At 48.3% G+C, this 25,569-nt stretch overlaps 1 protein-coding gene across 2 annotated transcripts in view; it reads left to right on the plus strand.

Annotated features, from left to right (window-relative positions):
* CAD (carbamoyl-phosphate synthetase 2, aspartate transcarbamylase, and dihydroorotase) overlaps positions 1–25,569 on the plus strand; it is a 399,701-nt gene that overhangs the window by 267,919 nt on the left and 106,213 nt on the right. For both annotated transcript variants that reach the window (XM_085613270.1, XM_085613271.1), the window contains exons 31-34: positions 8,558–8,759; positions 9,710–9,900; positions 10,300–10,440; positions 11,113–11,214. In XM_085613270.1, the coding sequence (XP_085469396.1) occupies positions 8,558–8,759; positions 9,710–9,900; positions 10,300–10,440; positions 11,113–11,214 (636 nt within the window). The remainder of the gene's footprint in view (positions 1–8,557; positions 8,760–9,709; positions 9,901–10,299; positions 10,441–11,112; positions 11,215–25,569) is intronic.

A 25,569-nucleotide genomic window follows, 5' to 3' on the forward strand; every position in this document is an offset into this window, starting at 1 on the left:
GTGGCTCCTCAGGTGGCAGAACAAGGGGTAGAGGAGGGGTGTTCCCTACCAAGAGTAGGGACCCCCTATCCTCAAACAGACCAACAGCCAGGACCCAAAGAGAACTATAAAATAGCCCCCTCACTTGCCAGTCAGGAGCTAAAGGTGTGGTTCTGGGCACTGACAGCTGTCAGCAGCCTCTGCTGGGTGTTAGCCTTTATGGCAGCCCTATCCTTGGCATGGTGGCCTAACCCCCTGCCAAATAGCAAGTCAGGCCCCCTGACCTTATTGGTCATGGTGGGGTTGCTCAAGCTGTGGGTAGCCTCTGTGGGTAAGCTGGGCCTAGCCCTGGCTAAGTTAGAAACTACCGAGGTATACACCGCTAAACCCAAAATAGAAAGATGGGACCAGGACAGTAAAAGACAAGGAGAGGAGCCTTGGGAGTTAGGTCCTGAAACTAATAAGACAGGCCAGCTCCCCAAAGGGACTGACCTAGGCAGAAGGATGTAAGGCAGAGTAGGCCCTGCAACTTTCAAACCACTTCCCCAACTCTTCCTCGCCTGAAAGACTAGGTAGACTCTCCCAGCTTTGGCAGAAGTCTCCTGGCCTTTGGGCTGGGGGGGGCTTGTGTGAGAAAGTGGGTTTCTGTTGCAGTAACCCCCCCTTTTTTTGCCTAATAGCTGATGCACTTTTCCTTGTTGTGCCCTGGGCTCCTGCCAATCAGGTGCCCAGGGCCTATGTTCCTTCCTTAAAACACACAAACTCCCAATTGGCAAACCCTGGCCACATGTCAGCCCCTGGTAAATGGTACCCTAGGTACCCAGGGCCTTGTGACCAGGGAAGGCCTCTAAGGGCTGCAGCACTCATTGTGCCACCCTTAGAGGCCCTGTACCCTTACACACACACACTGCCTTTGCAGGCTGAGTGTCTGGGTGCAGGACAAAACAAAGAGTCGACATGGCACACATCTCTGTGTGCCATGCCCATTACCTATACTGCCAAGGCATATGTCAGCCACCCCTCTGGCTGGGTGCCTTATGCCTATGGTGTGGGCACAGGAGCAGGAGCCCTGTGCCCCTACAGTACCCAGGTCCATTCCTGGGCACTGTAAGTACAGTGCTGCCTTTTACAAGTACATGGTGCTGAGAGCTCGTCAAACACGAACTCCACAGCACCATAATGGCAACACTGAAGACTGGGAAGTTTGGTATCAAACTTCTCAGCACATTAAACCCACACTGATGCCAGTGTGGGATTTAATGTACTAAGCACCCCAGAGGGCATCTTAGAGATGCCCCCTTACAGCTAACCTACAATCCACGTCTGCTCTGAGGCTGCCCAGGCTGCCACACAGCAGACACGTTGCTGGACCCCTGGGTGGGAGAGCCCCTGCTCTCCCGGGCCTGCAACAATGCACATCCTGGGTGAGGTGAGAAATCTCCTCCCCCAGGATGAGCAAAGGGAAGCTTCAAAGGCATGCCGCCAGTTGGAGTTTCCCCAGGCCACTGCAACCCCCCACTCTGGCAGGAAGCTTGGCCGGAAACCCCATACAAGGACAGGGGATGTGCCAGCCTGCCCACCCCACCCCTCAGGTGGGGGAGGCGAGGTGAAGCACATCTCCGGGCTCTCGCCATCTTGAAGATGGGAGGCCCTACCCTATCAGGATTAGGCTACTGCCCTCCTCCCACAGGAGAGAGGCAGGATAGGGGGTGTACCCACCCCAGGACAAGGACCCATTGGTCCCTGGCCTTCACCTACCTGTAACGCCCCTAAATCTAGTATTTAGGGGCCCCCTGAACCTTCCTTCCCCAGATCCCAGATTCGAAACTACAAGAAGAGCAAGAAGAACAAAGACCTGCCCTGCAGCTGCTAAAAAGAGGAAGACACCAACTGCTTTGGCCCCAGCCCTACCGGCCTGTCGACCCTCGAACCTGCTCCTGCTCCAGCGCGGCATCTCTTGTGGCCAGCAACCTCAAAAACCCCAGAGGACCTGGCTACCTTTGAACTCTAAGGCCCCTGGGACTCCCATGAGTAGAGGCTCTACTCAGAAACCTATCTCTAACCCCTGGCAGCAGCCCGGAACCGCGAACCCAGCACACTCTGCACCAGCCAAGCCTGGCCAGTGCCGGAGTGAACAAAGACCCTGAGGACGACCCCACGGCGACTGTGACCCCGAGTCCGGCACCCAAGGACCCCCCTCGACATTCCGGAAGAAGTCTGCAGCCTCAGGACAGAGTGCCACCCCAACCGCGATCAACAAGAGGGTAAGATTCCCGACATCAAAAGGCACCCAGGCGCCCTGCGGCCCCCTGTGCCCAATCCCGGGGTACCCACCTAACCTACAACTACCCCACTTACCTCTCGAAGTGGTGGTGGCATCTGAAGCATCCTCATCCCCGAGCTTGCAGCCTTTTTCCAAACCGGAATATTCCCATTGACTTCCATTGAGCGCCCGAAGGCTCAAAAGCACCCTGCACCCAGCCGCCCGAGTGGCCCTGGCAGTGCACTCTCTACACTAACCTACGTCCCCACTTGCCCTGAGTAAGTGACCAGGAGCCCAGCTCCCACAGCCGCGTGGCTTGCCAGACAGCAGCCACCAACCAAGGCCCCCCTATCCCTCATAGGATAACATTGGGCCTAACTCTCTCTGCACCCGGCCGTCCTGAAACCGCTGAGGGTGAACCAACTGTACCTACCTGGCACTGGGGGACCCCTGAGTCCATGCCCGGAATTTCAACTCTACCAGTCGAGTACTTACCCTTCAACCGCTAACTTCGTTTTCCTCATAGGGTAACATTGACTGACTTTTTCTTCAAAAATCTTCTAAGTGTGAACTTTTCAAAACTGCAAAAATTCACCAAAAATCAGCCAAGTGACAAAAACGAATTTACTCACCTGCTCCTAGGCGAGCTCCCAGTGCTGGATCTTGGTGCCCAGCCCTGACTCTGAAAAGTGTTCACAACTATACTTACCTCTAACTCATTTTTCTCCCATAGGAAACCATTGTCTGCTTTTCTGTGAAATTTCTTCTAAGTGTCTACTTTTGCAAATTTGAAATATTCTTTTAAAATCGTACCATTTCTGCAAACGAAATTACTTACCTGCTTTTGATAAGGACCCCAGTCCTGGGTCTAGGCACCCAGTCCTGGATTACTAAAGTAACGATAAAGTACTCTACCTGCAATTTGAATTTCTTGCCATAGAGATCCATTGAATGTTTTCTGTGAAATATTTTCTAAGTGCTAACTTTTGAAATAGCCAAATATTATTTAAAAATCATTACAGTTATTAAGTCGACTTTCATCACTTGATTCTGAATACTGACCCCAGGCTGGTTCTAGGAGCCAGACCTGGAATTCCAAAAGTAATCTGAAAAGTAATTTATTACAAATAACCTGAATTTACCATTGAGCTCAATGCATTGTTATGTTTAGGAAATAGGATTGTTTATTGCAACCAACTGTGACTGTTTACACAAATTTATTGCCTAAGACAAAAGTATTTATATTCAACCTCTCATTCTGAGAAAGTATATTTTTACTCCCTTTGTGGTTCTAAAAATAAAACAAGCATATATTTTATATATATAAATCATTGGCCTAGAGTTCAGTTATTGAGTGTGTGAAACCATTTGCTGACTGAGTGTGTACAATAAATGCTTTACACTGTCCTCTGGTACTGCCTTACTGCTCGACCAAGCTACCACTTTTGAGAGTAAGGTCATACCTAACTTTGACCTCTATCAGCCTCTGGGGGACTGTGGACTCTGTACACCCTGTACCTATTAGGGAACAGTATATACAGAGCCACTTTCTCACAAGATGCACCTTCGCGAGAAATGCCGTCATCTTATCCGAATCCATTCGATTATCAGAAGTATAGAGGGATTCATAAAAGGAGGCAAACTCATTGACAATGTCTTGAGGTTTTGTGCATAAGTGTCCTTGCGCAGATCTGATGGCCGGGATGGCCATAGATGCCTCCCTTTGACGCAACTGTGCGGCTAATAACCTTCCCGCCTTTTCTCCTTGCTCGTAGTGTCGACCTTTCATTTTCTGTAAGGCGTATTCTGCCTTAGATGTAAAAAGACTGTTTAAGGCCATTCGGGCTTGTTCAAGCAGTTTACGGTTTTGTAAGGACGGAGAAGTGATATATAGGCGAGAATAGGTTTGTATGTCATGTTCGAGCTCCACTTGTTTCCTCGCATTTTGCTTATTAGCGAGTGCTGCATCACGCATTAATTGTCCCCTTAAAGTAGCCTTAGCTGCAGCCCAAAGAGTCCTGCTGGAGGTCACGGATCCCTGATTATTAGAAAGATAATTTTGAAGGTGCGACTGCAGTTGGGATTTACCAACAGGAGTTCTGTGGCGTTGGATATTCATTCGCCAGGGCTTACGTCCAGGACTAGAAAGTCCCAGTTCTAGGGAAAGGAGAACCGGAGAGTGGTCTGACAGTGCCGCTTCCAGAATACAGGAATCCGTGACCAACTTAACTGCATTCTGTGAGATGAGGAAGTAGTCAAGACGAGAGAACGTACCATGAGTCGACGAAAAGAAAGTATATTCCTTATCCGTTGGGTGACTGATACGCCAATGGTCAACCAACCCGATATCTGAGATAATGTCACCTAGCAAAGCTCTATCTGAAGCATTGCCCCTATCTAGTGGGCCAGTTTTATCTAGAATAGAATCTTGCGTCACATTCCAGTCTCCACCAATCAAATATTGCGATGCATTAATTTCGAGCAACAAGCGGGATAATTGAAGAAAGAATGTTTTCTTGGTACCCGTAGGGGCATATACAGATCCTACACAGACGTGAGAATCACCAATTTTAAGTTTAGCAAAAACGTAGCGGCCATTTACATCTGACCATGTTTTAGAGACAGTGACCGGAAGGGACTTGCGAAGAAGAATTGCAACTCCACACTTGCGAAGGGGACCTGCGTCCGTGGATTCATCCTGTTGAATGCTGCTATGTATAACCTTACCCACCCAGTCTCTACAAAGTTTGTCTGATTCTAGAGCATCCAAATGGGTCTCCTGAAGCAAGGCTACATCTACATGCTTAGTCTGAAGATAGGAAAGAACCTTCTTCCGTTTTATATAATGGGTGAGACCATGTACATTCCAAGTAATTGCATTAAGAGAGTGTGTTTTTGCCATATTAGAACAACGCAAATATCAGAGACAGGAGAATGAAACACAAAACAACGTGCTGAACCAGACAAAGGAAAAAGAAAAGAAATGACAAAAAGAAGGGGAAACAAAAATAAAATAAATGGAAACGAAACTTTGATTTAAATGGAATACATGAAAGAAGCGATCAGAAGAATAATAAAAAAAGAAAAAGGGAGATGAAATTTAGAGAGGTGATACAATAATAAGGAAAACTATAAAATATTGGGTAAAAGCAAAGAGAGATCAAGAGACCGTAGACTGTTACCCGCGGGTCTGGGCGCACTAGAGCACCGCCACGGGAAAAGACCCCACAGAAAAGAGAAAAGATTAGGAGAGTAGCAATGGTATAGAAGGAAAGCCCAGAAAAACATTGTGAAAAAGAACCTAGGTACGATAAAAAAGTAGAAAGAGCAAAATAGAGATTCAGAAGCAATATTGCTTAGAGGGGGGAGTCTAGTAATAATTAAATGTAAAGTAACCTAATATCATAAAGCATACAATGCGTGTATAAATAAACATAGACCAATATGCAATCGTGCAAGTAGAATAATAAAACTGTAATTAAACCATTAGACGCCAAGGCGCCCAAGTAAATGTAAAATTAGTAAGAAATATTTAAGCAATAAATTGTAACAGGAGAAGCAATGAATATAAGAAGAAGAAAGAGTGATATTATTAGGCAGAGAAATAACAGTAAGCAGACTGAAGGAGAAAAGAAATAAGGTAGAACGCTAGGAAGAAAGAGGTAAAAAAGAACAAGCAGATATTATATGAACAGCAAAACATGTGAGAAATGTGGTAAATAATTAACAATAGAAATAAAACTTCTCAAGAAAAGAGAGTCTATAGTTAACTGCCAATAGTATTAAGGTCAGCAACTTCCATAAGTGAGAGAGTTATTCAGTCCGCATCCGAAGGAGTTTTAAGAGGAGAACGTGACTTGTCTCTCTGCAGATCTTGTGAAAATGTAGCAACCGAAACCGATTGAATTGCAGATTTCCTATCTTCTTGTGAGCGATGAAGACGTTCAAGATCCCTACCCCGAGGTCGGGGGCTGCTAGGAGGGCGCCTGTTGCGATCTGGCAATGTAGTGGAAGACTTAGAGGATGAATGGGGCTGAACTTGCTGTGAGGGTGTTGTGAGAACCTCCATTTCTTGAGGATGAAGACGGTCCAGGAATTGCTGAAGATGCTCGGGGTCAAAAAAGTCCTTAGAAACTCCATCTTTGGTAACGCGAAAGCGTGCTGGGTCAAATAGGCCATATTTGATACCTAATTGACGTAGTTGAGGTCGCATGGAGAGAAAGGCTTTCCGCCGCTCGTTAGTTTCCTTGGAGAAATCAGCTGCCATAAAAATGCGATGACCTTCAAAAGAAAAGGAGCCTTGAAGCCGAGCCGCAGATAATATTTGTCTTGTTTGTTCATGACGAAGAAGACAGGCAATAATCGGTCGTGGGCGTGCAGCAGGATCATCACGTGGAGGACCAATTCTATGAGCCCGTTGTATCTCCAGAGGTGGATTGAAAGGAATACCAGTTAGCTTTGGGAGTATACGACACAAAAATGCACTGGAACTCTGCCCTTCAATGCGCTCTGGAAAGCCAAAAAAACGGATGTTGTCTCTCCTACTTCTGTCTTCCAAATCAATGAGTTTACTATGGAAGAGTAAAAGGTCCCGGTCTTGATTTGGAAGAGATTCCAATCGATTCTCCACTGCCAGAACTCTAGAATCAAGGGATTCAAACTTCGTATGAAAGTTGGTAATTTCTGTCTTAATTGATTTAGTCTCCTCAGCTAGTGATGTAATTGTAAGGTGCATGTCATCTAATCGACGACTAACCTCGGAAATTTCGTGCAGGATACGTTGCAAGGCTGCCGCCGACGCCTGCCCACCATTAGAGACCGAAGCCTGAGGTGAAGCGGAAGGAGAGGAGGCATTGCCTTTTGTTGGCATATTGGTGGACTGCTTGAGGGCTTCTGCAAAAAGAAGTGGTTTAGAAGCCTTGTTTCCTTGCTTAGAGGCAGACATTTGAGGAGAATGTTTGATAAAAACTTTGAAAGTACGTAAAGCCGTCTTGCTGTTGAGGAATGCTTATATGTAGTTGCAGAAGAATACCAAGACATGCAAAAGAAACACTTAGTAACTGTATATGTATGACATTAATAAGCTGAAAGAAACTTATAATGCATTTCTAAACAGTAAAATGTACATCATTGCTTAATGACCCCCACTACTTACACTTGTTAATATGATAACAACTGCCGCTATATTCAAAGGCATGTAAATAGAGGTAAGATAAAATGAAACATCATATGCGCGATTATGATAATAATAGTAAGCACAGCTACATGCACAGCAAGATGAACAAGGCTGTAGAATGCAAGGTAATCATAGTCAAAGCAGAAAAAGCACAGCCTAACTGAAGGAGTTGACCTGGGCACTATAATGGCATTGGAAAAAAGTACACTCTTGTACAAGACATATAGACTACGCTAAAGGAGGCCATGAAGCGTCGGCTGTAACCAAAGTCAAAAGGCGCGAAACTGTGACTGTAGCAAAGAAGTTCAGCTTGGAAGAGCAGTTTAGCGTGATGAATCGCAAATTAATTGCTGACCTGATAATACGCTCATTGACTGGATGAGATGAGCGATATAGGTGCCACAACAAGATTATAGAAGGAAGTAATCCTACCAGTAGCTGAGCGTCGACACGTCAAAAATGCTGACTCCTGTCAGGCGACATTCCTGAAAAGAAACATTACAGCAGGCAATTTGAGAAAGGCGCGGTTTCATGAGGAGATAGATACTTGTCAGGAGCAGCGAAGGCGCGGCCTCATGAGGAGGCGGGCGCCCGTCGTCAGCAACGAAGGCGCGGCTCCATGAGGAAGCAAGCGCTTTTCAGCAGCAACAGAGGCGCGGCTTCATGGGGGCAGGCGTTCTTCGCAACAGAGGCGCGGCTTGAGGAGGAAGAAGAGGCAGCCTGAGTAGATACGTCAGACAGGCCCCGCCAGACACGCAGCTCCACACAACCCTGTCATCGAGGCAGTCAACACCAGGGAAGCTTCGCCGTCACATCTCCGAAAAACTCGCCCAAATCGAGCCCACCACCTTCCGGCTGTCGCAGGGCACAAGAAGAAGACTCCAAAGCCGCTGTGAGGTAGGAAATATCCGTTAAGGGTCCATCCCGTGACGGAGCTCACTCGTCAGGCGGCCATCTTCCTGCGTGGCCAGACCACGCCCCCATGTACCTAATTAAAGGTTGCAGTTTAATCAAACATTGCAGTGGCTCATTTATGGTGGTAAAATATTGGGCTACTTTGAAAGTGTTTCATTCACTTAAAACTGCTGGTGTTGGTTGTAAATTTGAGATGTTCTTACTTTTTTGTCCATGCCTTTCAGATTCTGATTATTAAAGCTGCCAAGCAAAAGGGCATCCAGGTCACCTGCGAGGTGGCCCCGCATCACCTCTTCCTCTGCCTGGAGGATCTGGATCGCTTAGGCACTGCACGCGGGCAAGTCCGCCCTATGCTGGGCACACGCGAAGACATGGAGGCCTTATGGGAAAACCTGGAGTCTATTGATTGCTTTGCCACTGATCATGGTGAGTTTGTGCTTGAACGTGGGCAGTATAATGCACCACTAGAGAGGATGGAATTGAGTTTGGTCTCTTGGACGGTTCAGTTTGAGAATTTTATTTTGTCCAGGAATGCTGGTTGGCTGAGGGTTCTTTAGTGTTTCAATAGCAGGGAACACAGTGGGACGTGTAAGGTAGATTTTAATGTGGTTTGAAAAGAAGTGGTGGATTGAGTTCGGATGATAAACTGGAGATTGATGGCAGGGGTCATATAAGAGCGCTGTAGAGATTGGCAGAAGATGTCAAAGAGTTTCGCTGGTGGATGAGATTTTGATTCATGGACTTGGGGGCTACAGCTGGGTACCCAATGTCAGAGCAAAGTGGCAGAAAATAAGGATTTTAGCAACCAGATGATCAAGCATTTATTCTTGTCCTGCTTCACATTACCAACGATATAGTCAATATTTGTCTGTTCTTTTTGGACCCTCAGCTTAGCAGGGGTCTGCTTTTTGACTGAATTGCCAAGTATTTTTTATCTTCTATTCTTTAAGAAAGTTCAAGAGGGTTTGGGCCATATTTTTACCCTTTCATATGAAGACAGCTTAGACTACATTCCTTGTCTGCTCTAACAGGTTTTATCTGCTGAATTAGCAATTGCGCATGCTTACTTTTTCTGTGACCGCTATCCGATCTACACATTATGAAAGGTAGCGCCAATTGTTGGCTTTTTCATAGATTATTGCAGCTTTTATCTGTTGCTACTTGTGGTCTTTGGGGTCACTCATTAGCTTTAGGGTCATGGGATATCAGAACAATGTGTGCTACCTTTGTTCTCACATCCTATGGAAATGTTAACACCTATGTTTGTGTCTGTGAGCGATGTGGACTTGCTCACCAAAACTCTAGGAGTTTGGCCTCCCTTGTACTCATGGATTGGTATGGGGTGATAGCTCACACTTAACTGTTCTATATTTAAGCTCCTCATACGGTGGAAGAGAAAAGTAGCAAAGATCCACCCCCAGGCTATCCCGGACTGGAGACCATGTTGCCGCTGCTCCTGACTGCCGTATCTGAGGGACGTCTGACTATGGATGATATCATCAAACGACTCTACGAAAACCCTCGCAAGATCTTCTCCCTGCCAGTGCAGGAGAACACCTATATAGAGGTGAGGATCTGAGATGTAGGCGTTCATCAAGCTTCTCTTCTGACATGCATGCTTGACAGTCTCCTTAGTGTATCTCCTGGGTTCCAGCCATTGAATTTGAGGAGAGAATGTCAATGCTGGAGACCAAAGACTGGCTCCTCGTCAAAGCCTATAACTGTTCATTTGAAGTTTTCTTTCTTCCCAAATGATAAATACAAAATGAAATTTCTCGTAAAGTAGTAATGGTGCTGAGGTTGTAGCAGCCTCAAAGGCAGCAGCTATTGCTCTTCCTTCTTAAAGCCAGCAGAGGATGTGGAATGCAGTTGTCCATTGCTCTGACCTTTTAGGTGTGGCAAATTCATTGAATGTAAATTGTCCCTGTTTGGGGAATGACAATTTCTACCTATTGGTTTCAAACAGGTCGACCTGGAGCATGAGTGGATCATACCCAGTCACATGCAGTTCACCAAGTCGAAGTGGACACCCTTTGAGGGCATGAAGGTGAAAGGAGCAGTACGAAGGGTGATCCTACGTGGAGAAGTCGCCTATATCGACGGTCAGGTACGCAGTACAGCCACAGCATCTATTGATGCCTTAATGTCCATATGTTGAACAGCAAAGGCATCTTATGTTGTCACTCATGAAACACCACTAGTTTGGGGTTCAGTGTTGACGAAGGAGGCGCGTGCATATTGAACATCTATACTTGATGCAGTGATGTCCTCGCACAACCACTCAGCCTCACTCTTTAGACATGTACTTAGAAGATAGAATGTGATGGTAGAAAGTGCTGCATGGCATATAGTGCCCATTTTATGTCTACACCTTGATGCTTGCTCTTCATGGTCTCTTGTCTTTTGTCGTGATAACCGCTTTGAGAAGTGAACACTTGACAGTCCTAACCAAGAACGTGCAGTTTTCTGTATTTTTACAGTGAGGTTAAAGTGCTCATGAGGGGTGTTTGCTAACAGCTTATAGTGGATGGAATTGCAGGGATTAGCTTCTATAAATTTGACATTCTTGTAAAATCTTCACAAATGTGTAATTGCGTTGAAAAAATAACTGACATCCTTAGACGTGTCTTTTTCTGGACCCTTACAACCTTTTTGTAGGAAGATTTTTCTGCACAAACCACAAGCTGAAATTGTAATTTTATTAATGTTTCTCAGTGACTCTTGATGGAACTATAATATTTGCCCATCCCTATTGATACTCCTATCAACTTGTGTGCAGGTATTAGCTCCTCCAGGATTCGGACAGGATGTGAGGAAGTGGCCGTCTACCCTGGTGTCACAGCAGCCTAAAGCACCTACTCCTGTAATGGAGATTCCTAAGGTATGTGTGAGAAGAGGGGATGCTGCAGGCGTGAGCATTTCTTGTAATTTCTTTGGAGGAAGTTTAATAAGAATATATGCATTACGAACTTGCCAAATTGATCTTGTATTAGGGTTCTGGCTGCACCAATATATGGATATCTTTGATTGAAATATTAAACAATAATTTAAATCAGAAATTGTGCTGTTTTGCGACCTGGTTGCTAAGCACATTCTAGTGGGTTCAGTTTAAGAGCCAGCTCCATAATGAATTGGATCACAGTAACCGGGTCACAGAAACATCGTAACAGTACTACCCGAAGGCTTCAAAGGAACCTAACGGACATCTGAGCCCTCCATCACTTTGTCAGAGCTGCAAAGCACTGTAGAAATGATGCATACAGAATAGCTACTTAGAAATCCAGAAAAGGCTTCTTGCCTTGTAAGAGGGTATGGAAAGAGCTATATAACCACCATTAGTACATTCCAATGTTGAGAGCTCCATTGGAGACCATGAAGTAGCTCCGGGCTAATAATGGCTGGTATAAGGCCGGAGCGCTAACATTCCAATGCTTGTCTTTCCGTTTCTTGCTTTTTTATTTAGAACATTCTACCCTTAGTTTTCTGTCTCAGGCTATTCCGTAAGCCAATGGTCCTCACACGCGTTATAGGCCCTCGCCAGCAGCATGGGCCTATAGCTCTGGTCAAGGCCTTCAATAACCGGTATTCTCAGCAGTGGGCTATAAGGCTATACCGACTGCAAGTGGATTACAGCGCTGATATTTAGGCTTATGCTCTGCATCCAGTGAGGCCTCCTGACAAACAAATCTAGTATTTTTACCAGTGTGACTACTTTTTAATGCTGAGGACAATATAAAAAAACTGGAAAGAATCATCGAAAGCTGGTATTTTTACCGCTGTAAAATATAAACCGAAAGGAGTAAATAAAATCCGAAATCACTTTTGAAATACTTATTAACCTTTTTTTAAAAAATTATTTCTTTATGGTATTAAACCGTTCAATTGCTTTATTAAAATATGTAGGAAGCTGGCTCTGTATATGATATTGCCACTAGGTGGTAATACCGGGCACAGTCTAGGGGTTCCCCAAAAGTGTACTGGGCTCAATGCAAAACCCAACGTGCTCTATTAGTGGTATTGTGGGTGAGCAGCTTTGGTCCTAACAGAGGACTTTAAGGCATTTATTGCACGTCAGTGATCAGTAATGGACACACAACTCAAGAAGGAGATCCAGATCAATTTTATAAAATTATACTTTGTATATTATTTTAAGGCCCAGTTCTTAGAATCTGGTAAGTACATTTTTAATTAAAAATGCTTTTCACTTTGAAAAATCGACACTTAAAAATAAAAACGCTGGACATGAGGTCAGGATCGCTGGGGAGACTTCACAGCACAGGTGAGCCACTCAGACCATGGGCGTCTGGTGCAAAGTGGCCAGGAGATGCAGATCCGCCAGGATCCAGAGTCCTTGGAGTCGGATTCTCCTGGACAGGTCTGCTGTGCACGGGAGATTGGAGCCACAGTCCTCCCAGTGGTTTGAGGTTGCAGGGTCGTCGAAGCAGGAGACAGTCCAGTAGGGCTGGGACCAAGGCAGTTGTCTTCTGGCTTCTACCGCAGGGTGTCTTCTTTCTTCTTAGGTCGTTGCAGATATGAAGGTCTGGTCTTGGAGAGCCACCTAAATACTAAATTTAGGAGGCGTTTCGGGAGAGCAGCAGGTATGGCCAATGGGCACCATACCTGGGGTGACTACACTCTCCTATGAGTGGGGGCATAGACCTAGCCCTGATTGGAGGGATCCCCCCATCTTCAAGATGGTGGGTACTTAAAGTTGTGCTTCACCCCGCTTCCCTCACCTTAGGAGTGGGGTTAGCAGAGGTGTGCACACCTCCTATCTTTTTGAATTTGCCTGTCCAAAGTAGGTGTGTAAACTAGGGTCTGCCACCTGATGCTAGCAGCAGAAGCTGGGGGTCGCCTTACAAAGGCAGGCCTTTGAAGCTTCCCTCGTCATGCACTGGCCCATCCTGGGGTAGGAGGCATGACATGTCTGCCCAGGATGGGCATTGTTTTTGGTCCCAGAGAGCAGGAGCTCTCTACCCAAGGATCTAGAAACATGTCTGGTGGTGGCTGGTTGCCTATAACTGGTCAGAGACCACACCAGGGTTGGCAGGGATTCAGGTGGCCCCTCTGATGGGCCGACTTAGTACATGGTCCAATAATTCCCACACTGGCATCAGTGTGGATGTATTGAATTGAGAAGTTTGGTACCAAACAATCCTGTATTCAGTAAAGCCATCATGATGCTGGGGAACTAGAGCTGTCAAGTCCCCAGCCCATGTACTCTCTATGGCTTCACTGGCACTTAGGTAATTTGACAATGGGGCCCACCTTTGTAGGGGCATAACTGCCCATGCAGGTATGCCCTCACCTGTAGCATAGTGCACCCTGGCTTAGGTCTGTTAGGCCTGCTAGAGGGGTGACTTACCTATGCTGTCAGGCAGCGGTAGCTGGCATGACACCCATGCAGGGTGCCATGTCGACCGTCGTTTTCTCCCTCACAGGGGCATGCAGGCTGCAAGGTCAGTGGCATTGTCCCAGTGAGGTGGTGGGTCCCCACTCTGCACCCGCCGTCCACGGCCCGAGCTCGAGTGGGCAAACACCACGAGTAGGTCACCCCGGCAGTCCTGAACCAAGATCTGGCGATCCCTGACCTGCCTCAAGCCTCCAGCCGATGCCTGCAGCCTAAATCCAGATGGCCCCCCCTAACCGCGACCAGGAGCTGGTAAGAAGATCCGACCCCAAAAGGCACCCCTGGATCCGACTCACCACAGCCTTGTGTGCCCAAACCAACAGTGCCTAACCAACCCTTAACTTCCCACCTTACCTCTCGAAGAGGTAGTCGCACCCAGAAGTCCTTTGTCTCCCTGCCTGCAGTGCTTTTGCAAACTGGAGGTTCTCCATTGGAAACCACAGGGCAACGTCGAAACAGCACTTTGCACCCAGCTGCCTCAGTGCCGCTGAGGGTGCACTTAGTGTACTACTTTGTTTCCCCATTTGCCCTGACCTAAACCCTAGGAGCTTTGCTCCCACAGCCCAGTGGCCTGCTCGTTAACAACCACCACCCGGAGGCCCCCTACCCCCCATTAGATAACAGTGGGCCTCAACACTCTGCACCTGGCTGCCCTAGTGCCGCTGTGGGTGTAACAAGAGTGCATCACTGACCCTGGGAGACCCCTGAGTCTAACCGCTGATGGGAGAAATTTGTCAAAGTGTGGGGTTAAAAATCGAAAAATATTCTTTAAAAATCGCACGAATAACCAAAACGTATTTACTTACCTGTTTTCAGGAGATGTCCCAGTGCTGAATCTAGGTATCCAGCACTGAGTTAGAAAAGTAATGTGAAAAGTAACTTGCCTGTAATTTACTGAAAAAGCCTATTCATTTCAATATACTGTATTTCCTAAGTATTGCAACTTACTGCATCCCCTGTAAATCAAACAAAGTACAATTCCTTTTGCATTTTCAAACTGTTCTACATTCAGCAACTTATTACTGTAAAGTTTTTAATGCTTACCTGTGCCAGGCATATACAAAAATAATTGGCCTAGAGTTCAGTTCTTGTGTGTGAATTAATTTGTTGACTGAGTGTGTACATCAAATGCTTAACACTGTCCTCTGATACTGCCTTACTGCTTGACCACTCTACCACAAATCGAGAGTAAGGTACTAACAAACTTTAACCTCTGGGGTCACCTAGACTCTATACAAACTAGACCTCACTTTGGTGTAGTATATATAGAGCCAGTTTCCTACAGTGGCCTCTTGCATAGCTATAGTCCCTCATGCCAGGCTCCGTATGACCCGTTACAGGATTGCCTAGCAGCACAGTGTTCTCGAGTGGAGGCACACATCGCTGTCTGCAGTGGTGGAACGCAAGCAATCTGTTACAGGGTCGACCCTTCTTGGACCCATTGCCGAAAGAGACCATCACCATGGATGCTTTATTCACAGTTTGGGGAGCCCATCTCAATCATCTCACTGTTCAGGGTCAGTGGACCCCTGCCCAACAAACTTTTCACATCAACCACCTGGAGCTGCTGGCTATGCAGCTTGTTCTTTAGGCTTTTCACCCTTTCATCCAAGGCAAGACAGTCCTGTAATGCACGGACAACACGACCGCCATGTTCTAATTACAGAAACAAGGGGGCACACATTCACCACAGCTGTCCAGTGCAGCCCCTGGCATCTGGTGGGAGATACATTACGGAGTATATCTACTCATTCAACCCATTCCCGGGGTGGACACCGATATGGCAGACCTGCTCAGCAGGTCGCACCAACAAGTACATGGATGGGCACTCCACCCTCCGGCCCTACTTCAATACTTTCAGCATTAGCGGTTCCCGCAGATGGATCTGTTCACCACCACAGAAAATGCCCAAGCTTCGGCGGCATACAACTACACACACAGTCCATGGGCAATGCACTATGGATTAGTTTGTCAGGGATATTTGCCTACTGTAAGGAACAGGCTTTTTGCAGGTTAACACACTTCTCCCCCCCACCCCCCCTCCCCACACACACTTTTTGCCCCCATTTTGACTACTAGTTACTGGTGTAATGACTGAAATGCCCTGAACCCCGCAAAACAGGACTCTGTGCATGTGCTCTGCCCCTTAAAATGAAATATGCTTAACTGGTTTGTCCCAATTGGCATAACCTAACTTACTTGTAAGTCCCTAGTATGTGGTACCAGGGGTACCCAGGGCATGTGATTTAATGTCCTCCCAGGGACTGCAGCGCTGGTTGTGCCACCCCGAGCAGGACTATGCAAAACATAGCTCTTAGTTTCGAACTGCTAACTCAGCTTTGCCACTTAAACTAATGGCAAAGCCCAGACTTCCCTTTTTAATATATGTCACCCCTATGGCAGGCCCAACTACCCCAAAGGCGGGGTGCTGTATAGTTGAAGGTGGAACATGTACTTTGACGTGTTCCAGCTGTAAAAACCCTAAATTGTTCTTTTTTTTATTGTGGAAAGGCTAGCAGCCCCATTGGCAAGTACAGAGTTACAGGCCGACATCCCACACCTGTTAGCTTCTGAATGAGACTACTAAGGTTAGTACTGTTGGGTATCAAAATAATCAGTGCATCTAATCCAATTTAATTGTTACATTGGAATTTATATCACTGGTGGGCAAAGTGCAACTTTAGAAGTAGCTATTTTTGTTGCCTAAGTTTCCAGTGCCCGTTTACTGATTTACACGGGACTTATCCTGCAGACAGCTTTCTGCTCTCCTGGGGACACAATCGAACGACTCCCAGGAAAGGACACAATCGCGTGCTGCATGGAAGCTACACAGGTGTTAGCCCAAAAGGCGAGCTTCAAAGAAGCAGCCGCCTTTTGAAGGGCAAATGGGTAACACTTGGGAGAGGGGCTATCAATTGTTTAAGCAGGCAGGCTGGCACTGGGGAGAGAAGCCAGTTGTCAAATATTTTTTTTTCTTCCAGTGGCGTGTAGCCCCATGGTAGCTGGACATGGGCTAAGAAGCTCTGAGTGTTGGGAGAGGGTCTCGCCATCTTAGGAGAGGGAAGAATGGCGCATCCTGGGATAGCTAGAGGCCACACTTCCCAGGAAATGGTCATCAGGAGGGAGGGAACCTGGTAGCCCATTGGCCAAGAGAACTCCAAGGGCCAGCTGACTAGGCTCCTGTTCACAGCGCAGCTGAATAAGCCTGCTGGGGCAAGTTGGTAGCCCGAAGCCTTCAAGCCGCTAACACCACTGCTGTGCAGCACTGAGATCCAAGACCCGACTCACAGGTTTGTACCAGAGTTTGCTGAGCCTGGGAGTGTTGCCGGAGACTTTCTGGGACCCTCAGAAGGAAAGTTATCGACCCAGGAAGGATTGTCGTGTGGCCGCAACAACGAGCGACTAGCGGACTTGTGGGACGTGGACCCTACAAAAAGGACCCTATCAGAAAGTCCCCCGTCGAACACCAATTTATAAACATGAAACGCAATTTTATATAAATTTCAATACCAAGATCAGTGAATAAGTACTTTACGAGGTATTAATTTTTTATAGTTTTTAGAAATAGACACTTGGTGCATTTTCTGGACCGGCAATGTTATACTATGGAGGAAAAACATGTATTGCATTTGAGCACTTGTCAGCAACTTGCGGTACTGTTCTACTGGACTTTAGGTGAGTATTGTTCAAGGTCCATGGCCACACCCAACAAGTCTCCTCAAGGGGGAGGGGGACTCTGGGGCGTCCGGATCCAAAAGTATGTCACAGTGTTAGGTGTTCATTCACTTAAGTGGGAGAACAGTCCGGTTACAAAGAGGCTGCAAGCTCGAACTGGGGGACACGTCCGGGGAACCCACAGGGTGGCTCGATCCTTGTGCACACAGGGACACCCTTGGTCCACTTCTCCTTGGGATGTGGGGCTTGGTTGCAGTGTTGTATTTTGGGGTTGGATTCTGGTGCAGGAGTCCCTTGCGGTTGGAGGGGGCCTACAGAAAGAGGCTGCAGGCGGCGACGAAGTCCAGTCTGGTCAAACCAAAGCGTGAGCCTGGCTCTAGTGGGTCTGGGGACCTCGTTGGTACAGTCACGTCCCTTGGACTCGAGGTCTGGAGTGCGAGTGCATAGGTGCTTTGAGGCGTCTGGTGGCAGCAGTTGCAGACTCACTTCTTTGTTTTCTGCAGGAGGGAGCAAACAGGACAGCTGGGCCGCTCTCGATGTGGGTCTCGCTGTCCCCGAAGTCCTTCGACGTGCAGGTCGGTCTTGCTCGACGTTGGTGTCCGGTCTGGGGACAACAAGCCTTGACTGCTGGAAGGGCTCCAGTACCCTAGGGATTGGTACTGTGTGGCTCCGTCCGTCCTGGCGTCCCCACACTTGGAGGGAGGAGGGGTCTGACCTGTGGGAGCACTTCTATCTCTTCTTGGGCGGCTGTTGCGATGGTAGACCCCGTAGGGGGCAGATTAGTTTCTTTGGCAATTTGCAAAGCACTGGCTCCCCTCTGGTTTTTCTTGCCGTCTGCACATCCGTAGGATGAACCAGTTTCTTCCTGAAGGTCGGGTGCAGCGGAAAGGCTGGAAAGTTTGACGCCACGCCAGTCATGGTTCTTGGGTCAGCAGTCTTTTTCTTCCAGTCCTCCTTTTGTGTCCAACGAAATCTCTCAAGTCTTGGCACCAATTTAGGGGTGTTAAGGTGAGCCAATGGACCACTTACCCCTGGGGCCACTACACCCCCTAGAGCCACTACACCCCCTAGATGACCACTTCCTGTGGGGAGTGGGCAATCAGCCTATCCCAGAATTCCTAATTCCACCACACACAATATCGTGGAAGTTGTGTTTACATTCAACTGCGTCACCCTAGAGGTGTGCCCAGCCTGGCAGTGCAACAAGCCTCCTTCATAGCTTATTTTCCCGCCTTTCCAGGTGCCAAAGAACTCTGGACAAAAGGGGGTCAGCTTCCTCTCCTGTGAGAGAAGCCAGATTTGCATTTCAAAAACAGAAAGCACTTTGAAGCCCTCTGCCTTGGAATGCTAAATTACCATCTTTTCCTGGGAGAGGAAGTCATAGCTCCGCTCCCCGGAACAGGCATTGTTCCTAACCTTCTGAGAGCAAAGGCGGTCACCCCTATAGGTCAGAAACTAGTCTGTGGCAGCAGGGTGGTCTGAACCAGTCAGCTAGCACACTAGAAGGCTTGTAGGTTTCAGGGGATACCTCTAAGGTAACCTCTGGGTGCATGTATGGATAAATCCCTCCCTGGAACCAGTGTGGGTTTATTAATGAGAGATGTGTGAAGCCAAACACCATATGTTTTAGTGAAGCCACACTAAAAATACCATAAACCTTCTCCATCGATTCGGATTTACAGTCAACGTACAAAAATCCCATCTTCAACCCTCACAACAGCAAACATATCTGGGAGCAACGCTAAACACTCACGCTGCTCTAGCCTCTCCCAATCCAGCCAGAATTCACAACTTTTAAACTTTATTACTATAGTTTAAAAACGACCATTACCTAACAGTGAGGACTTTCATGCTAGTATGAGGAATTATTGCATCATGCTTTGGAATAGTGCCTCACGCAAAATTACACATGCGTCCTCTTCAGGAATGCTTAGCACGTCCTTGGAATCAATCACAGGGTCAATTACCAGATCTAGTGTTAATAGACAGCCGCACACATCGCTCTCGCCAGTGGTTGAACAAACAAAGGGTGGCTTTTCATCGACCCCATTCCACAAGTCGTCCTAACAGCAGATGTCGCTCTCACAGGTTGGGGTCTCCATCGTCTAACAATCCAAGGTTTATTGGACACCAAACACAGAAGTCTCCACATCAGTTACTTGGAGCTTTTAGCAGTTCAATTAGCACTTAAAGCTTTTCAGGCTCACCTAGTAGGGAAAGCTGTCCTAGTCTGGACAGACAATATGACAGCCATGTACTATGTACTAAAACAGGGAGGGGGGGGCACACACTCTACGGTTGTCACTCCTCTCTCAGAACATTTGGCATTGGTCAATACATCACAAAATGTATCTAGCAGGTTCGAGGCATGTGGGCTGCTGAATTCATATCTGTGCATAGATCGCCGCCTAGTGTTGGGTCCGGATGTTTGCACGTTGTTGTCCTGGAAGAGTCTTCGAAGTATCCTTGGATAGGTGACTCCTCCCCTGGACTACAGTGCGCATGGGCATCCTCTCCATCCTCAGATTGTTTTTTTCCGCCATTGGGTTCGGATGTGCTTATCTTGACTCAAGTTAGGAAAACCTTTTTACAGGCCAAAAAGCCTTTAGTTTGCGTCGGTACTGTTCCCGATCGGTATCGATAGTATATTGTTAGTTTACTAACTTCCAGAACCAACTTTTTCACATTTTCCCCGACCTTCGACACTTCATCGACGATGGAATCGAGGACACCATTCAAGCGGTGTCCGGTATGCAATGCGAAATATCCCCATATCGACGTCCATCCGGTGTGCAACAAATGCCTTTCACCGGATCACGACGAATCTACATGTATGGCCTGTGCCCGATTCCGATCCAAGAAGACTCTTCGGAATCGACGAGCAGCAAGACTCGAAGCGCAGCAAGCGGCACCGGCCCCAGCCAACATCTTCAGCGCCGAAGACGAAGATGTCGAAGACGTGGAGAACCTACCCTCCAGCCCCGCTTCCGAACACGACTCCGTATCGGAAGACGTCGAAGAACAACTCTTTTCCAGAGATGAAGCCGACACCGAGGTAGGAGACTACAATGAGGCCTTAGGGGCCGAAGAGAGTAGCTCCGGTGACGAGCCAGGCCTACCCGTACAGACTGAGGATATCCCAGTGAGCCAGTCTATGGATCCGGTCGAGGGATCGCCTTCGGGCCTTACCCAAGACCTATCCCGCAGTTCTTCGGCCCCACCTTCTGGCCCGGCCTCGGACATTCAGCGGCATCCATTACTACCCAAAAAGGCTGGTTTCCCTTCTCCGAAACCGAAAGCCGCATTGGTTCACCAGAAACCGAAACCGAAAGTAACGCTGGTCGGATCGAGGCCCACCACACCTTCGACGCCAGCAAACCCCGTCGGCGCCGACCGCACCAAACGAGATTTCGGTGCCGAGCTTGCAGCAGCCGACGTGGGCGCCGACACACGGAAAAAGAGCTTCGGTGCCACCAAACCTCCTCGGCTACCGGCACCGACGCAATCGGCTCCGACCCCAAAGGTCTAACTGCCTGCTGCGTCGCACCCCGCTTCGACAGCACCACCAAAGGCACACTCATCAAAGACGTCGACGGCCGTTGCCGCCCCTCGACTCGATGACTCGCCGGCACCGAAGAAGTCCACGCCCGCCTCTACGGAAACGGCCGGCACAAAGGACTCGATGGCACTCCAGGTGCGGACCGTTGCTGCGCAACGCACCAAACACAAAGCAGTCCTCCAGGACACGTCCGGCTCCGAGCCGATAAAAGCTCCACCAACCTCTTCGGCGCCGACCAATATCACTTTTGGCCTGCCGCCATCCACGGCCCCAAAACTGTTCCAGATCAGAACACGGGTCACCCACACCACGTTCACGCCTGCCGAACGCTCTCCTGCGGAGTTGTCTCCGCCACATGTCATCGACGCCGACACCGGCAGGATGGTGCTCCACAAAAGGAGAATAACTTCAGAGTCAGCTTTGGACTCCTACCGGATCCCGCTTAAGAAAAAGCTGCCGGTGACTTCGGAACCAGTTCTTTCCGAACTTCTCCACTCCTTTTACCAGGATCCACAGTCCTTCTCTCCCACACACTCCGACACTGACGTTTTGGAGGACTACATGGGTGACCACGTCCCCTACCCCGGAGAGATGGACCCTGAAGGCCAACAGGACCCTGACCAAGCTTGGGATGACCCTGTAGACTCGGGTGCACCTATGGATACACAGGACCCGCAACTCTATGGAGCAAAAACATCTCCCACAGAGGACACTGCCGCATTCAACGCCCTAATTGAACGTGCTGCGGCCAATCATGGGGTGCAACTCCACTCTGACACCGTGGAGGACGACTTTCTCATGGACACTTTCGCATCCTCAGAAAGGAATATAAAAACTCTACCCATGTTAAAGGGTGTCCTCAAACCAGCAAAGGACATCTTCAAAGAACCCACCAGGGCAAGAGTAATAAACCTCAGAATCGACAAGAAATACAGGTCGGCGCCTTGGGACCCTACCTACATTAGAGGCCAGTTACCTCTAGATTCCATTGTAGTTGCGAATGCTCGCAAACGGGCACACTCGCAAACAGGGGATGCTCCTCCCCCGGACAAAGAGTCCAAGGTGCTAGAGACCTCCGGCAAACGGGTTGCGGCCCAGGCAGCTAATATATGGCGCATTGCCAATACTCAGGCGCTCCTCGCCCGCTACGATCGAGCACACTACGACACACTAGAACAATTACTCCAACATCTCCCTGACCAATTCAAAGAAGGTGCAGAGATCCTCATCAGGGAGGGACAACTCCTCACAAACGCATCCATCAAGTGTGCACTGGATGCCGCAGATACAGCTGCCAGAGCCATAAACACTAGCGTCATGTTACGACGACACGCCTGGTTGCGAATCTCTGGATTCAAACCTGAGGTACAAAATAACATCCTCAACCAGCCTGTCAACCCCGACTACTTATTCGGGCCGGAGGTTGACACCACCCTAGAGAAAATAAAAAAGGACACGGACACTGCAAAGTCCATGGGGGCTCTTCAAACGCAGTCCTTTCGGAGCGGCTCCTTTCGTTGCCCCGGAAATAGAGGAGCAGGTAGAGGACAGGGGTCACAGCAAACCTACAACAAAGGCAACACACAAAGCACCTACGATAAAAACACCCGGGGTGGTTATCGTGGCTCAAGCACAAAGGGCAGAGGACGCGGTTACGGCAACACCAGGTCCTCCCCCAAGAACAAACAGTGACGCCCTCTCCCTTCCTCCCGACCACCTAACACCTGTCGGGGGAAGGCTACAAAGGTTCCTGTCCACGTGGAACTCCATCACCACGGACAGGTGGGTCAAAGACATTATCAAATACGGTTACTGCCTAGAATTAACCTCAACTCCACCCACAATACCTCCAAAACACCGTCCTATGTCTTTAGAGCACTTAACGCTCTTACAGCAGGAGGTGCTAAGCATGCTACTAAAAGGCGCAATAGAGGTCGTACCCGTCCACGAGCAAGGTACGGGGGTGTACTCCCTGTACTTTTTAATACCAAAAAAGGACGGGTCACTCAGACCTATATTAGACCTGAGACCCCTGAACCGCTACATTCTCTCCGAGCATTTTCACATGCTCACTTTACAGCAAGTCCTCCCGCTGCTCAAACAGGGAGACTTCCTGGCCACACTGGACCTCAAGGATGCGTATTTCCACATACCCATTCACCCCTCACACAAAAAATACCTCAGGTTCACTGTTCAGGGGCAGCACTACCAATTCAAAGTCCTTCCCTTCGGCGTGACAACAGCACCCAGGGTTTTCACAAAGTGCCTAGCTACTGTGGCGGCACATCTACGGAGGCAGCACATACGCGTCTACCCTTACCTGGACGACTGGCTCGTTCAAGCAAAGTCGGCACAGCAATGTGCCAGCCACATGTCCCGCACCATTCACCTCCTTCACAGTCTGGGATTCTCACTAAATTACCCAAAATCCCATCTCCAGCCCGCACACGTACAACAGTACCTAGGTGCGACTATAGACACTCTGGCGGCCACAGCTCAGCCAAATTTAGTGAGGATCAACAGCATGCAAATGCTGATTTCCAAGTTCAAACCCCAACACTCCCTTCCTGCGCGAGTGTTCATGCAGTTGATAGGCATGATGGCCTCCTGCATTTTCATAGTCCCACACGCGAGACTACATATGCGCCCGCTTCAGGAGTGCTTAGCACGTCAGTGGAATCAGGCTCAAGGACAGCTGAAAGACCTAGTGTTGGTGAGCGGTCGGGCATACAACTCTCTGCATTGGTGGAATCCACAAAACCTTTGCAAGGGCCGACCGTTCCAAGAGCCTGTTCCACAAATAATACTGACAGCGGACGCGTCTCTCCAGGGATGGGGAGCTCATGTACTCCACTACACAGTGCAGGGACTATGGACAACACAACAAAAGAAGATGCACATCAACCTTCTAGAACTGATGGCAATCTTCCTGGCTATGAAAGCATTCAAAGTACACTTGTGCAACAAAGTCGTGTTGATCCGGACGGACAACATGACCGCCATGTACTACATACAGAAGCAGGGAGGAACACACTCTCCACAGTTGTCTCATCTGGCTCAGAGCATGTGGAAGTGGGCCATTCAGAGGAACATGTTCCTCATGGCAGAACACCTCCCCGGCAAGGACAACCAGATGGCGGATCTGCTCAGCAGACACAGCCACCAGATGCTCGAGTGGGAGTTACACCCATCGGTACTCCAACCGTACTTCCAACAGTGGGGTCATCCAGAGATAGACCTATTCGCCACAAGCGAAAACGCAAAATGCCAAAGCTTTGCCGCCAGGTTCCCACATCCGCAGTCGCAGGGCAATGCGATATGGATGAACTGGTCCGGCAGATTTGCGTACGCTTTTCCCCCAGCACCACTGATACCGCTGGTGGCACGCAAACTCAGACAACACTCACTGACACTCGTCCTGGTTGCTCCAACGTGGGCACGCCAGCCGTGGTACACCACCTTTCTCGAACTTTCCGTGGTGCCGCATCAAAGGCTGCGGATCAAACCCGCGCATTTGACGCAGAGCCATGGAGAGATTCAGCACCCAGATCCGCAACAGCTGAACCTGGCAATCTGGCTCCTGAAGTCCTAGAGTTTGGCTACCTAAACCTGCCACCTGGCTGTATGGACATCATTATGGAGGCCAGGAGACCCACTACCAGAGCTTGCTATGCAGCCAAATGGAAAAGGTTCGTCATTTGTTGTACTAATAATGACATTAACCCGCTAGACGCATCCATACAAAACATAATTTGTTACCTCTTACACCTATACCGATGCAATCTGGCGTACACCTCTATACGTGTCCATTTGACCGCAATATCAGCCTATCTGCAGACTAGACAGCACCTCTCTCTATTCAGAGTGCCTGCCATCAAAGCATTCTTGGAGGGACTCAAACGAGTCATTCCACCAAGCCACCCACCGGCTCCAATGCGGAACCTCAACTTGCTCCTCACACGCCTGATGGGTCCACCCTTTGAACCTCTACACTCATGCGAGCTTCAATTTCTTACCTGGAAAGTAGCTTTCCTAGTAGCGATCACCTCTTTAAGAAGAGTTAGTGAACTCCAGGCACTAACCGTTCAAGAGCCATTTATACAGGTTCACGCCAACAGGGTCGTACTACGTACCAACCCCAAATTCATGCCCAAGGTGGTATCGCAGTTCCACATGAATCAGACTATTGAACTGCCTGTTTTCTTTCAAAACCCACAAACTGTCGCAGAACGAGCACTCCATACACTAGATGTGAAGAGAGCCCTCCTGTATTATATCGACAGGACTAAGATCTTTAGGAAGACAAAACAACTTTTCGTTGCCTTTGCGCCACACCACAAAGGTAACGCTATCTCCAAAGCAGGTATAGCCAGATGGATTGTTAAATGTATTCAAATTTGCTATCAAAAGGCTAAACGCACATTAACGATTCCCCCACGAGCCCACTCAACACGTAAGTTAGGGGCCTCCATGGCTTTCCTAGGAAACATTCCCCTGCATGATATATGTAGAGCAGCCACCTGGTCCACTACACATACATTTACCAAACACTATTGTGTAGATGTGCAATCAAAACAGCAGGCAGCTGTAGG

Source organism: Triturus cristatus, chromosome 6 (genome assembly GCF_964204655.1).
Source record: "Triturus cristatus chromosome 6, aTriCri1.1, whole genome shotgun sequence".
NCBI classification, from domain to species: Eukaryota; Metazoa; Chordata; class Amphibia; order Caudata; family Salamandridae; genus Triturus; species Triturus cristatus.